Here is a 15880-nt window from a genome sequence, read left to right as displayed (position 1 = left end):
CATATGTGTCCATTATATTATATTTTAAATACAGATAAAGTATAGTTCACTGGGAATAAGGAGGGTAAAATGCATCATTTATTGTTTCTTTTTATCTTGTCTATTCTTGGATAGGTCATCTTAAATAGAATAAATTAAATGATGGGCATTGCTTAAATTGTATATTTTCCAAGAACACCCCTCTTGTTTAGTGCCATGTGATATTCTGTAGCCTTGTTAAACAAACAAATTTGTGCAGATTAAGTTCATATTATCTTTAATATCTAATTATCTTTGATAATTTAAAGATTAAAATTTGTATATGGAGCACCTGCAGAAGTAATAGAAGCCATCAACAAAGGGAGACTGCAGTATTATACCTCATCCAAATATAGGTCACTATGACAAGCCATTTTGATAAATAACACTGAAATTCCTTAACAACTTGTTTGATGCGAGTGTGTGACAATTTATACAGATAATTTATATGCATACAGATTGCTGAGTGCAAAACTGGAAGATATAACTTCCATTACTTGAATGAAACTGTAAATTTTTATTTTTGGCTTAACTATTCCCTTTACCAAGGCTTGCTCAATAATGGAATTCAGGATGCTTTCAGTTAGGCTTACAAATCTATGATATGTCAGTGATATAAGATGAGCAAAAGAAAGCATTTTCAAAATAAGTGCGCATTATTTCTGATTTCAATGTTCAACCGAGCCATTTCCATAATTAGTCATTTGTCATCAGATCCACTTGCTAAAAAGTCAATTAATTTTAATGCCGCTCATGCAGCCTTGCCGAATGCCAATGGAGCATTTTTAATTAAATCGAGCGGTAACAACAAGCTATAAATTTGAACGCAGCAATGGGGGAGAGTGAGAGAACGATAGAGCAGTGCAAGAAGAGAGACCATCAGGAAAAAGTGCAGGACATCAACATAGGCATCCAATAACAAAGACAGCATTTAAATTTAAGCATTTGCTAGATGCTTTCAAGATAAAGTGGCTTCCAAGTGAGGCAGAATCCAAGAGCACAAAGCTGAGCAATTGAAGGTTAAGAGTCTCACTTATTTGCTTTCGGCCAGTTGTGCAATTTGGACCATACCACTATCCAGTCACTACAGTAAGGGCTGAAAGTGCTGAAAGTTCAACTGAGGTGCTGCTTCTTAGTATTCATTTGCATTATGAACGCCACTGAAATGTTTAAATACTGATGACTACACTGGAATGTTTCTTTGAGCTAAAGTTTGAGGTGGGAGCACGTGCAGCTCTGTCATTTACAGGGTTTTTGTAAAGTAGTTTTGGATTTTTTCAAAGATTTTTTTTTTTTTTTTTACCTCTGCAAAGAGAGCACAGGATCAACCCACGGACCCTGGAGCTATGTGAGGCAACAACAGTCGTTGGCACCCTGCAGCCAAATATATAAATAACTTTCCAACCAATGGGACACTTAGATTTCCAGTCCTGTCCTCAATTTTTTTTTTCCTTAAATGAAAGAGTTTTATATTTTCAACCCTACCTCAACCAATGTTTTTTTTTTCTTGTTTGTTTAATTATGTGCCATTTGAAACTAAACCTAAAAGCACAGGAACATAAAAGTTCCTACAAATGTAAAAGTGCTCTTAGATTTGCAGCTACAGGGCATAATAAGAAATCACACATCAGACACCAAAGATGTCTTGGCTGATTAACTATATTTGATGAAAGTGTGGAGAATCCTTTCAGGTGCAAGTTTACTCTCACCTGTACAGTATGGAGTTTAAACTTGCAACCTTCAGGTCAATAGAAAAAATAAATAGCTTTAAACATTTGAGATCGAACAAATCTGCAACTGCAAAAATTTGAATTAAGTGCTGAAGGATAGGTGTCTCAAAAGGATGCCAGTTAACCCAAGTTGAGAGAAATCATAACTTATGTAATAAACATAAATTTGAGAAAGAAAAACTTACGTCTGCCCCTGCAGCCTGGTATCCTCGTGTCCTGGTCAGCCTGCCTTCATACTTCAGCACGATCTCCCTGGCCTGCCTGAAACAAACAAACAAACAAACACACACACACACACACACACACACACACACACACACACACACACACACACACACACACACTGATAGCCAGGATCAGCAGTCTGGCCCATAACACATTATTCCTCCCTGTGATCGTAGCAGTGATTTACTGCTGTACTCGGCTCTGATGAAGCCATTAATACCAAGCTTTAATGCTTCACAGGACATTTCACTGCTGTAGGCATTCCTCTAAGATATGAACCATGCTTTTAGCTGGGCTTTGCCCTGAATGGAAGTTTTACCATCTAAAACCTGTAAAAAACACATCTTGGCTCCTTTTTCTAACAGATAATATTACTGTATTACACTACGATGCAATCTGGTCTGTGAGAGGTCTGCCAACAAATATTAAGGGGTCAAGGCGAAAAATGGCTTTTTGAGATATTTATAGTATCTCAGATTTTTTTAAGTGTATGAGTGACTGATATGATAGACAAAAACACTTATTTTCTTACAGACAGTTATTAACTCTTCTCACAGATGAGTTTCAGTGTAAGCTGGCCAGTCAAGAGCTTTATGCATTACTGCTGACTCTAAATATCATGGACCTTGAAAGGAAATAAAGCTGCAGATACCTTATCTGGATAATTTACAAAGGGGCATTAAACAATGCTGAGAGCAAAGCAATCATCACAGAGTAAGTAACATGCGTGCAACACTTTTTAGGTTATAACTTGGCTCTGAATACCTTGTGCTTTCTTCTTTTTTTTTTTTTTTAAAGATGTATGTCTGTGTGTGTGTGTGTGTGTGTGTGTGTGTGTGTGTGTGAGTTTTGTGTCTCAAAGGTAAGCGTCCTTGGCCCTTGAGGGACCTCAATCAGTCAAATCCAGTTAAGCATAAGATAATGCATTATAATGAACATGTGACCTCAGTAAAATGGGGAAGCCAGAGATGGTATAATGAAATAATTACCCAAGTTAGATTGTTTTCCTGGTGCCATGTCATAAATAAGGCTAGAGCTCTCATGAGCCAAGTGTTAATTGTTATTTACCTTGCATCGGTACATTTCTTCTCCATTAGCACCAGATCACCAGCACATAAAAGCACTCATGACTTCACATGCTATAAATTAAGGAGCCTTCTTGCCATTATGTTAATATGTTGTAATTGTTGCATATTTATTTAAATAATAGGATCATGAATAATTTATCCTACAAGTTTTGCCACTGATTATATTATAAGTATTATTGTGACCTGATTGTATAAATAGCATTAGCTTAAATAGGCCAGCTCATTATAGGATAGTTAATGACTCTAGCTTTATTCTCTATCTATCTATCTATCTATCTATCTATCTATCTATCTGTCTAACAGTAAGAGGCATCATAGGGTTTGTAAGCTAAATATTTCAGCAATAGGTTCATAATAAATTCAGGTTTGCATACATGTATAATAAAATCCTAATTACACAATACATCTCATTTAAAATACTCCTGGTGTATTCATGTTTGAGCTTGCCTGGTTCGAGCTTGAGCTCAGGTTACTGTGTGCATAGAGTTTCACATGTTCTTTCTATGTTCATGTGGGTTTTCTTCTGCGTTCTCCTTAAAACATGCTGGTAGGCAAATTGCCTATGCTAAATTGAATGATTGTGTGTGTGTATGTGTGTGCGTGCTTGGTGCCCTGTGGTAGACTGATGTCTGAACCAGAGTGAATTCCTGCCTCTAGTTCAGGCTCAGGAGCCACCATGACCCTCACCAGAAAGTGGTTGCTGAAGATGAATGAATGAATGAATTAATTAATTAATCTTCTAGAGTAAATATATAGGGAAAGAGAATTAATCAAACTTGCTTCTCATTTGTATGTCCTCTGTCTTCCATCCAGTGATTCAGGTCATTTTCAATTCACATGTTTAAACATACTGTATATAAAGTATCTTACAACAATACAGCAGAAGTATTTAACCAATAAAACATCAATTCAATTATTCATATTAAAGCATATATTTAAGTAATTATTACTAATTATTGCTTATTATTATTATATTATTAAGTAACTACATTGAAACTAATCGTAAAGATATGCAGTTACTTGTGGAGTAAGGAACATTATCTGGAAAGCTTGTTGGTATTCAAGGGGTTAATATTGGCAGAGACTCACTTTAAGGCTTTGAGCTTGCGTCTCATTGGCCAGGGCCGTGTTCGGATGTTGGCGATGATTTCCTTCTGATGCTGAATATTCTGGAACATTTCCTCAGGATCGTTACTGTCCACCTGCTCTGCATCCTTATCTTCATCATCTGAGGAACTGGTGGACAATGGTTTGCATCAGAAGTTTGATCCGACAGAATGGAATAAATTGAAACTACACATTTCTTGTGTGTACAGTCTTTGCTTTAAATTCATTGGCCTAAATAGACAGACTCAAACCAAAGTCAAGGCATGTCACACAGAGATTGCAGCTAAATTATCATATAAATAATCAGGACACATTTTAAAATGGTATTCTATATACTCTTCAGAATAACAGGAAACATTTATTTATGGCCAGAGGTTTTTATGACAATAAAAATATAGATAGACAATAAATGCTCAGGGGTATTGGTTATAAATTATAATTACAATTTCCTTTATATAAATTTATAAATTACTAAAGAATTATACTTTGGGGATCTTATAAATATACTACAGATCACATCTGTGTAAAGTCCTGTACTGACTGAATGTAAGGCAACAACCTGCATGCAAATATGCATCAACAAAAATAATAGTATAATATTAAATGCCATTATACTGAATGCATGTACTGTAATTGTGTGAACTACAATTAAAGCAAAAGTGTTAAAAAGTAAATGCATTTTGTCTCAATCTGAGCACTGCTCATAAGCATGCTGTAAATTATGTCATTATCAAATTAAATAAACACAGTCAAGTAGTTGTCTTTATTCATGTCAAATTCAACCATAGCAAAAGTTTACAATGGAAATGTGCAAAAAAAACCCAAAACACTTTTGTACTGAGAGTGAATAAGATCAATCTATTTAACTCAGAAAAAAGATGGAGAAACCCCTGTTCTAATTTCTGAGACTTAAAAATTCACACTTACACTGGATTATCCTGGTAAGGTGTGTAGATCTTCCTGGAGCTCTTTCTCACACTCTTGTGCCGTTTGGAGGACGTCAGTGGTTGGGTCAATGATGTTGTTTCTCTCACCACACTCATGGTTCCAGAGTCAAACTTTCCATCTGAGTGAGTGATGGTTCACGGCTAAAGTCTTTTAGTGTGTGCGTTGTGTATCTGAATGTGCGTGCATGAGTGTGTGAGTGTGGAACATCTGTACAGTGCAGATGCAACCTGTCTGATTGAATCCAGCACTGAATGGCTGCTCTGAGCCCCTCGTTGTGTTTAATCTCACACAGCTGCTCCAGTCACAGCCAGCTCAAGCTCTTAAAGGGCCAGCGATGCTCTAGTCCACTCCAGTAAGAGATGTACACTTAGTTTACAAAATGTACTTATATGGAACAGTTAATAGGAGAGTTATTCTCTATAAAACCAATTGGGTTCAATATGACCCATAAGTGTTCTGTAAGGAGACATTTATAAGAGGAATACTTGGAAACAAGTATTTTGGAAACTCTTGGAACACTTGGAAACTCTGCTTCACATCAGGCCATATCACACCACCGCTTCACCGATTATTTTCTAAAACAGCATGCCTCATTATATTTTATTCCTTCTATAGCACAAACAAGTTTTGTAAACTGTGGGTCATATACAATATGTTTCCTTTTTCTCAAGCTTACTTTGCTAATTTGGCCTTTTGCCATAAATACACAGCTAACCTTTAACTAAATCAACAGCACAATGTTGTTTTCACTGCTGTTGTGTTACAGTATCACTTTTAGTGTTCCGTACTGTATATGTGACTGGAATTTTAAGCAGGTACATATGGTTGAATATGATTGGTCTGCATAAATGGGCCAGACGGTACAATGAAAATATTCGATATTACCATGGATATTGTACAAAGAATTGAGAGTTAATGCCTCCCTTTTCGAAAAGAAAATGCAAGCGCTTGGATAATATGGTAATCTGCCATATGTGACTCTTTCATTGTGCTCTCCTATTAAACAAAGCAGTGGGTCCACAGAGCAAAATTGTGCAAAATGACATTAAGTTATGAGGAGAGTCCAGTGTTGAGAGTCTTCTGAGACACAACTTCCAGAACGGTTAGACAAACATGTTGCCTTGATGGTTGGAGAATTTAATTGAAAAGCTTTGAGTAATCCTTCCTGAATGCTGGAATATGCATCATTTAGAGTGTCCCTATATTAGTTTATGAATTAGTGTTCCTGCAGGCTGTAAAAAGAGCTTCGTAAAAAGTATGCACAATTTTAATGAGGAGCCTGGAGGTGGGAAAATCAGGTTTACACAATTCTGGTCCTCTGTTTGCAGAGCCCAGCACAGTTTTGTGATTTTCCTTCTCTAATGTAGTTGGTTTAAATATATCTTCTTGCAGCTGACTTCTGAAGTCAAAATTCTCTAATGTCAGAGTTCATGAGTTCAGTTTTGTTGTTAAGATGCTGTTACTTAATATGGCAGAACCCCATGGAGATGTTAGATAATTACAATTGCATGGATTCTAGAAGAAAATTCCAAATAAATACTCCAGTCTTGTGTTATTCACAATTCATGAGTTGTAATGTGATGTAAATATTTCTCACTATGGTGGAAGTTTGGTTAATATAATTACAATTTTATTATATGTGAGTAAAATGGTTTCCTGACCACTTTGTCTCATATCCATTGTCACTGTGCCTTTACACGGTCTATATAAAATACTTTATAGCTATCATTTCCTAGCTTACATTCATGTGAAAAAAATAAGTACACCCCATGGACATTGTTGGCTCGTTTCACATATTTGGATTTGATCATGCTTGAAACAGTGCCTATTAATTAAGTTGATCAACTTGAACAAAACCACAAGGAAAATTAGCTTTTTCAATCATTTATTCAACAGAAATATCAAAAGATGTCATATTTTTCTCTGGAAAAAGTAAGTACACTATTGGCCACAGAAGCTAATATTGACCCCTTTAGCAGAAATAACTTCTTCTGCATAATTGTCCACCAGGCTTGATGGAATTTTTGACCACTCTTCCATGCAATATTCTTTCAGTTGCAAGATATTTGAGGGTTTTCTTGCATGTACTGCCCATTTTTAAATCCTGCCACAACATTTCAGTGGGAATGTTCAAATCTGGGCTTTGACTCGATCATTCCATACCCCTCCATTTCTTCTTTTTGAGCCATTCCTTGGTGGATTTGTTAGTGTACTTAGGATAATTATCCTGTTGAAAGGTCAACTTCTGGTTCAACTTCAACTTTCAGACAGATGGCCTCACATTATCTTCAAGCACTCTTTGGTATGATGCAGAATTCATAGTTGAATCAATGAATGCAAGCTGTTCAGTCCCTGTGGCAGCAAAGCAAAACCAAACCATAAAATTTACACCACTGTGCTTCTCCTGAAAAGCTGTCTTTGGTCTGTGCCAAACATGTCTGCTGTTACTGTGGACAAACAATTTGATTTGATTTGTCTGTCCAGAGCACATTAGTCCAAAAGGCCTGGTTTTTGCCTATATGCTCACTGGCAAACTGTAGTCTTGCAAAGGCTTTTTCCTGGCATGCCTCCCATGCAGGTCAAATTTATGCAATCTCTTTCTGATTGTAGAAGCATGCACTTCACCAACTGACACCAACAGTTAGACTTACTAGCAGATCCTATGATGAAATTTTGCAGTTCTTGGAGACTTCTTTTTGCATCAGACAGTCTGCTCTTGGGCTGAATTTTCTGGGATGGCCAGTGCTGGACAAATTGTCAATCGTTTGAAATCTGTGCCATTTGTAGATTCCTTACAGTGGAATGATGTATTTCATATAATTTGGAGAGCTTTTTAAATCCCTTGCCAGACTCATAGGCATCCACAACTTTTTTTCTGAAGGCCTTACAAACTCTTTAGATCTTGGCATGATGACACCACACACCTCAATAACAAAGGAAACACCAGACACTAAGTATGAGAGGGGTTTAAATAAGACAGGTTCCAAAGCAGGTTCTGATCACTGGCACCCAATCCTAAACACCTGATTCTAATTTTATGGATTTGAGTGTGATAAATGTAGGGGTGTACTTACTTTTTCCATGTGACTGATCTCTTTTTTTGTTCATTTAAATTGTGAAAATTACTACAAAATGTCAATTTTATGTGTATCCACTTTATTAATAGGTGCTGTTTCAAAGAGGATCAAATGCTTGCATGTCCAAATAATTTAATAAAGCCAACAATGTCCATGGGGTGTACTTAATTTTCACATGACTGTGTATCATTTTGAAAATGTAAAACATAGTGGTCCGTCAAGGCTTTGCCCCTTCTGCTAAATAAATGATATTACAATCACAGGGTGGCAAAAGTGTGCAGCATTTCACATTTCATTTTCTGCACTTCTTGTGTATCATCTGCTTATAATTATATACTATATTTCAGTGAATTTCTCATACAAATTGCATTATCAGTGGTCAGGGTAGCAATGGATTCATCTTAAACCCTATTCCAGTGAAATCAGAAGGACTTACAATGGTTTAATTAAGGCCCTTGTCATCTTCCTAGTACTAGCAATGAGTTATATAACGCTTGAGAATCAGAATATTTCACAAGTAATTACATTTTTAATGGAAAGTAACTCCAGTGAATGGGGTTGCCATAAGTGCTTATTTACATATTGTCATAATTAATATTCAAGACAACATTTGTGGGGGTGTGAGGAGAATGAGAGACATCAGCTATAAGAATGCCACTGTAAACAGCTGGGATGCACGTGGATGTGCAGAATGTGTTTATTAGTTGGGGCAAAATGGAGATATTGGAGATGAATCCATAACTATTATCCAAAAAACACATGACAGCAACACAACATACTAGAAGTCCAAAGGACTGGAGTAAAGTAAAGCAGAAGAAAGGGATGCAGAGAACTTGTATAGTGGTACTATTGCTGAAAAGTGTCTATAAATCACATACATGTGTACTATTGTACATGAAATGAATTGCTATGTGGGTGGGATAGGTGATGAGAGGTAGCAGAGAAAAGCAAAACAGGATAAAACAGAAATGAATTGCAACATCCCCCAAAGAACAACATCCTGGTATTGCAATAGAAAACATATACAACATATACATACAAATATAGACTTGATCACCTTCTGATAATTTCATTTAATTTATATAATCCATAATAACATTAAGCCTCAGCCATAAATTGTTCTTGCATCAATCCACTGGGAAAACACATACTGGAATGGACAGTATACCATCAGTTATATTCACACACACACACACACACACACACACACACACACACAAATGCGAGTGGCATTTACTGACAATCTAAAAATGCCATCTAAAGTGTACCTTTTATCATATCAAATTCACATCTATTGGGCCATTTTGTTGTCTCACCTATGATCTAGTATCCCTTATGTCCAAAAGACATCTCAGATATCAGGTCCTACTGTAGTAGCTAATTTAATCAAACAAAAAATCAATCAAACCTGTGTACTACAATGGATCAATATGCAGTGATGTTGGCCCAATCGCTGTCAAAGATTTTTTCAGTCTAATGCCCCCTCTGTGGATAGTGAGTGTCACTGCAGCCACCTCAAAACACCAAAACCTTTCTCCACAGCTAGCAGTACAGCAGATGTGGCACTGTTCTGATGACATTACAGCTCATTAACTGGGTAAAGGATGGTTCTCAAATGTAATTGTATGAAACGTGCTATTTTTAATTTTAATAATACTTAATAATAATAAAGTCTAGTGTCTTGTATTTTTAAATGTGAAACAGATTTAATATTTTTGTTTATTAATTTATCTTCAGTAACTATGTTATTCTGATCAAGGTAGTGGTGGTCTAGCCCAAGCACACAAGACATGAGACAGGAATACACCCTGAACAGGACACCAGTCCATAGCGAGGTTGCACTACGGAACCGCAAACAGATTTATAAGATAAACAAAATGAAAAATGACATATTCTGAAATTTTTATGCAGCCATGTTGAAGCCCTTTTGGTGACCTCTGTTTTAATGCTGTTAAACCATGTTGCATATCCTAATTCAAGTTACTATAGAACACTTATCATTAATAATGTTTTAAGACACATCCATAAATCCATTTTCTGTACCATTTATCCTACACAGGGTTGTGGGGAGGTTACCTGGAGCCTATCCCCGGGAACTTGGGGCACAAGGCGGAGGACACCCTGGACGGGGTTCCAACCCATCACTGGGCACAATTACACACCCACTCACACACCCATTCACACACTACAGACAATTTAGAGATGTCAATCAGACTACACCGCATGTCTTTGGACTGGGGGAGGAAACCAAAGTACCTGGAGGAAACCCCCAAAGCGCGGGGAGAACATGCAAACTCCGTGCACACCTGGAAAAACACTGGAGGTGCAATATAAACTTGCTAACCACTAAGCCACCATGCCCCCATTTCAAAGATACATGATCAATTTTAAATGACAATGAGGTATAATGAGGTTGAAAAACTGACCAATGCACTTAAAATACACTTAGTCACATTATAAAGAAAACAGTTTCTCTTAGTGCTACTTACAACTATGAGAGCAATTTCTTAGTCATACTTACACTTTTTTTTTAAGTGTAACATATGACAAAAATTAAGCCATTAAACACCAAGATAATAGGTTATTCTAGCTACCTTGGGCACAACTACAGTACACTCAAAGTGTAGACCATTCAGTTTATTCTAATCTTTGAAACATTAACTAGCTCAGTTAGTCCACACTCAGCATTGCTTTCAAATATGCAAATTTCTTGTACTTAGTGGGTTCAATAGCTATAAAGATTAAGCCAAAGTGACATACAATTAAATTGAGCAGTTAAAGGCTGAGTCTTGCTGAAGAGCCCAACAGTGCTTCTCTCGTGGTGTGAGGAATTGAATTCATAGTGCTTAAACCTTAACCACTTATTCCCCCCCCCCATCCCCAAAAAAGATACTGTACAGTAATCAATGTTTAAAGGCAAACAAGCTTCTACATAAAGATAAAGATATTTTGCTGTATTTTTATCAAGAGTACTTATAATGCATTTTGGATTTTACAAGTAAGAAGGAATTTCATGTTTATTATGCCTTCCATGACATGGAAGTGCTTAAATGTTGGGCAAATCCCAAATGGAGACCACAACATATCACACATCTACAGAAAAGTTCTAACACCTATTAAGGCAAGCACAAAATACAATAAAAATACAGTCACAAAATAATAGTATTGCAAATTGTCAAAATTGCAGTATATAGTCAAATAAATTATTATAATGCTTTGGGATAATAATTATGTGATCATACAATCAACATACATTTCTTAAAATCAGATATCAGAGGAACCTCTCCTTTTTTTGTCCAAAGTCACACTTAATGATCCTTCAGTTCCTGTTAATAGTGCAGTAGAGAATATCATCATAATCTTTACGGTTTCTCTGGGAGCCCTGACTCAAGAGTGGAGATCAGAGCCTGCACTATAACTCTGAGACACAATCAAGCTGAGCCAAATTGAATCACAAAGCTGTGAAAGACCCAGTGGCCGGGCACCAGGCGATTGTTCACCCCTCTGTAAATCCAATAGCATGGTTTTATCTACTTTGCAATAAAGTGGACTCGCAGCTAAAGGACAAGACAAAGACGGTAAAGCCTGTGAGAATAACGACCATAGCGTAGGGTTTTACTCCACATCCACAGCTATTAGGAAGGGACCCAGAGAGGTTTCTAATGAAACCATTAACAATGTAACCAAAATAGAACAATGCATAATTATATTAAAAGGCACACAAAAACATACTCAAACTCAGGGAGTCCACTGAACTAACTAATCCCATGGTGGAGCATGCTTCTCAATTGTGACCTTCTGAAGTAAAGTCAAGTTATACTTATTTATAAAGCCCAAAATGAGAAAGCAAGTCTCAGTAAATCGAAGGGGATTTTAACAATTGATTTCAGCCACCCCCTCATCATCCACAAACTTAACTCAAGGAAAAACCACTTATGAAAAAAAAATTGTATGACACATTGGGAGAGACCATTATCCTATGTTATGGGAGGTTGGGCATACAATAGGTAATGAATGCAGAGACAAACAACAGATGAGCAGTTACAGATTGAATCAATGGAGTGATGGATCAGTACCACACAAAATGGGGGGAAGGAAAGGTCATGATCATGGAAAGAGAGAGAGAGAGAGAGAGAGAGAGACTCAAAAGGAAGCAGTGTCCCTCGAGTTGATCCAATTTTTTCTAAATTTCTATACTTTTTTTTATACTTTAATCTTTACTTTTATAACGTTTACATATATCACCAATACTATTTTAGATGAAAACAATCGTAACATTGCGCTATTACTAAGTTCATTGGATCTTACAAACATCCGCGACTGGCTTGTAACCCGCTAGCATCACCTTACTGCTAGCCTTATTTTACATTTCACATTTCTCTCATCTACCGCTATTTTAAATGCATGCAGATATGGCAGTTTCACCATATTTTACTCCAGATGGGGACTTGCTCAAGCTGCACATGGTGCTGTTGGAATTGGAGGCCATGGAGAATCAGATCCGTGACCTACTCGACAAGCAGGCCCAGCTGCATGAGCGAAGAACCGCGTTGGAAACATCTTGTGCTATCGCCTACAAATCCAAGGTAAGCCCGCAGCATGGTACTACCACTCCCAGCCCCTCTATGCCACGCGTTTCTCTGTGCAAGGACCGTGCACCCAGGACGTATCCAGCCCAGGTTTCCGTCATGTCGGTGCAGACACACCACAGACCTTGGGTGCACCAGCAGTGGAAGGCACAGGCCAGACCCCAAACGAGGACCTCTCCCCCTCCATCGCCCCCAGTCTTCGAGAACTCCACCAGGAACCACTTCGCTCCTCTCCATGAGACCAAACCAAATGCCATGATCATCAGAGACTCCATAGTTTGGAACGTCTGCATCGCCTCATCTAAATGTAAGGTGCGCACACACTGTTTCTCTGGTGCTCGTGTTGTTGATGTCGCTACTCAGGTACCCCTGATCCTGAAGAACTACGAAAGCATCGGAGCTGTCGTGCTGCACGTGGGGGTGAACGACATCAAAGAAAAATAATTAGAGACTAAAAGCTAGCACTCTGGTATAACGATCAAACACATACCTTAAAACAGATCACTCAACAATTAGAACGTAAATGGGGTCAAACCAAATTTGTAGTATTTCAAACAGCATGGAAGGAGAGCCTCCTGAACTATAGACAATCTCGTAGTGATGCTAGAAAAGTCTATCTCTCCACCTTAATAGAAGAAAACAAAAAACAAAAAACAATTCTAGATTCTATTCAACACAGTAGCAAAATTAACTAGGAATAAAACCACCATAGAAACAGGCACACAATCATTGGTAAAGTTGCAAATATTTGATGTGAAATTCAGACTATTAAATTAAAACCAGACAGTTTCATAACTAACCCTGTAGAGGATAATATAGCAATATCTGATCAACAATTAGAATGTTTTACTCCCCTTAGAGAGACCAAACTAGCTTCTTTAATCTCTTCAGCAAAATCATCAGCTTGTATACTAGATCCCTTACCTACAGGTTTCTTTAAACAGATTTGTCCTGGAGTAATTTAACCCCTTCTAAAAAGAATCAATTCTTCCCTAGCACTTACTATGTACCAAAATCATTTAAACTAGCGCTTATCAAACCCCTGATTAAAAAAAAACTGACCTTGACCCCGTCAACTGTCCAGCTATAGGCCAATATCAAATCTCCCCTTTATCTCCAAGATAATAGAAAAGGTTGTAGCACTGCAGTTATGCTCATACCTACATAGGAATAACAAATGTATCAGTCAGGATTTAGGCATCATCATAGACCTACTACTCGCCTCTGATCAGTGTTGTGTCTCCTTGCTTGTGTTACTTGACCTTAGCGCAGCTTTTGATACTATTGATCATACTATTCTCCTTGATAGACTAGAAAATGTTGTTGGCATTAAAGGAACAGCCCTCTCCTGGCTCAGGTCTTATTTGACCGATCGCTATCAGTTCGTAGATATAAATGACTACTTCTCCACACATACCGAGGTTAAATTTGGTGTTCTGTTTTAGGCCCACTGCTTTTCACTCTATATATGCTACCTCTGGGTCAAATTATTCGTAAACATGGAATTAGCTTCCACTGTTATGCTGATCACAAACAGCTGTATGTTTCAGCAAAGCCAGACAACACACAGCAGCTTAATAAAGTTGAGGAATGTGTAAAGGACATTAGGCATTGAAAGCTTATTAACTTTCATTTACTTCATTCAGACAAGACAGAAGTACTTGTACTAGGACCACGTGTAGCTAGAAGTAAGCTTTCTGATTACATAGTTACTCTGGATGGTCTTTCCGCTTTGTCATGTGCAGCAGTAAAAGACTTTGGTGTGGTTATTGACCCCAGTCTTTCATTTGATGCTCATGTAGATAGTATTACTAGCATAGCCTTCTTTCATGTCAGAAATAGGATAAGAAATATATTGTCACTACATGATGTAGAAATATTAGTTCATGCTTTCGTCACCTCTAGGCTAGATTACTGTAATGTCTTACTGTCTGGATGTTCCAGTAGGAGCATAAACAAGGTCCAGTTAGTCCAGAATGCAGCTGCAAGAGTCCTTACTAGAACCAGAAAATATGACCACATCACCCTTATCTTATATACACTGCATTGGCTCCCAGTGAAATTTTGCTTTGATTATAAAATACTACCACTAACCTATAAAGCTTACCATGAATAGACTTTCTTTTACGCAAAGTACACAGTCCTATCCATCACAGGATAGTAGGCATACTTAATGATCTCTCCCTCTCTTTACCTCCCTCTCTCCTTCTGTCAGGCCACACATGATTTTATGGAGATGCCAGTGATCCTGACCCTGTCTGTACTCCGGACCTGCCTGATCCATCCGGATGCCCTACCTCTGGATGGAGCTCTCATCAACTGGAGGTTACAGTCTGGAGATTGCTTAGGATGGTACCGCTTGAAGTACCATGAAATGGTTTTGGACCTCAATTACACATGGACATTCTCGCTGTGGTTCAATTTTATTTGTATAGCGCTTTTTACAATAGACATTGTGGTTGCTGGGACTATGGTTGCTACCATGGCCTTGGGACTGCAATTACCACATACAATTTTGTATTCAGGTCTCCTTTGGTGTACAGTGGACTAGTTCAACAAAGACTTCATGTAAAAACCATAATTAACTTTCTTTTACTTTCACACTCCGTTGTTACCCAGATGAGGATGGGTTCCCTTCTGAGTCTGGTTTCTCTCAAGGTTTCTTCGTCATATCATCTTAGGGAGTTTTTCCTTGCCCCCGTCGCCACTGGCTTGCTCAATAGGGATACATTCACACACTTAAAATCTGTGTCCTGTGTTTATATGTTTCTGTAAAGCTGCTTTGAGACCATTGTCAAAAGCGCTATACAAATAAAACTGAATTGAAGTGAATTGAGAGCCCACAGCATGTGCATTTTGTGCCCTTGATTTATAATAGGTTCTGGTTTACTGATCAGAAGGTCGGGGGTTCAGGCCCCCACACCACCACCCAAGCTGCCACTGTTGGGCCCTTGAGCAAGTTCCTTAACCCTCTCTGGTCCAGGGATGTAGCCATGACAGAACCATTAAATTAACATGTGCAAATACAAAACAAAGCTTTTAGGTAACTGCAACCCAGTTCTGCATTTCAAGACCCACAAAATGTCCAGTTGTTCCTG

General features: G+C 37.8%; 1 protein-coding gene across 1 annotated transcript in view; it reads right to left on the bottom strand.

Moving 5' to 3' along the window:
- Positions 1-5211, bottom strand: part of LOC128613313 (transmembrane channel-like protein 3) — a 34487-nt gene extending 29276 nt beyond the window's left edge. Inside the window, exons 1-3 of the mRNA XM_053633979.1 lie at positions 5096-5211; positions 4151-4297; positions 1934-2009 (exon numbers count right to left, since the gene is read on the bottom strand). Coding sequence (XP_053489954.1) covers positions 1934-2009; positions 4151-4297; positions 5096-5211 — 339 coding nt within the window. The remainder of the gene's footprint in view (positions 1-1933; positions 2010-4150; positions 4298-5095) is intronic.
- Between the last annotated feature and the right edge of the window lie 10669 nt (positions 5212-15880).

The sequence above is a fragment of the Ictalurus furcatus genome, chromosome 10 (assembly GCF_023375685.1).
Source record: "Ictalurus furcatus strain D&B chromosome 10, Billie_1.0, whole genome shotgun sequence".
Taxonomy (NCBI): Eukaryota; Metazoa; Chordata; class Actinopteri; order Siluriformes; family Ictaluridae; genus Ictalurus; species Ictalurus furcatus.
This window is presented reverse-complemented; position numbering and strand designations above follow the sequence as displayed.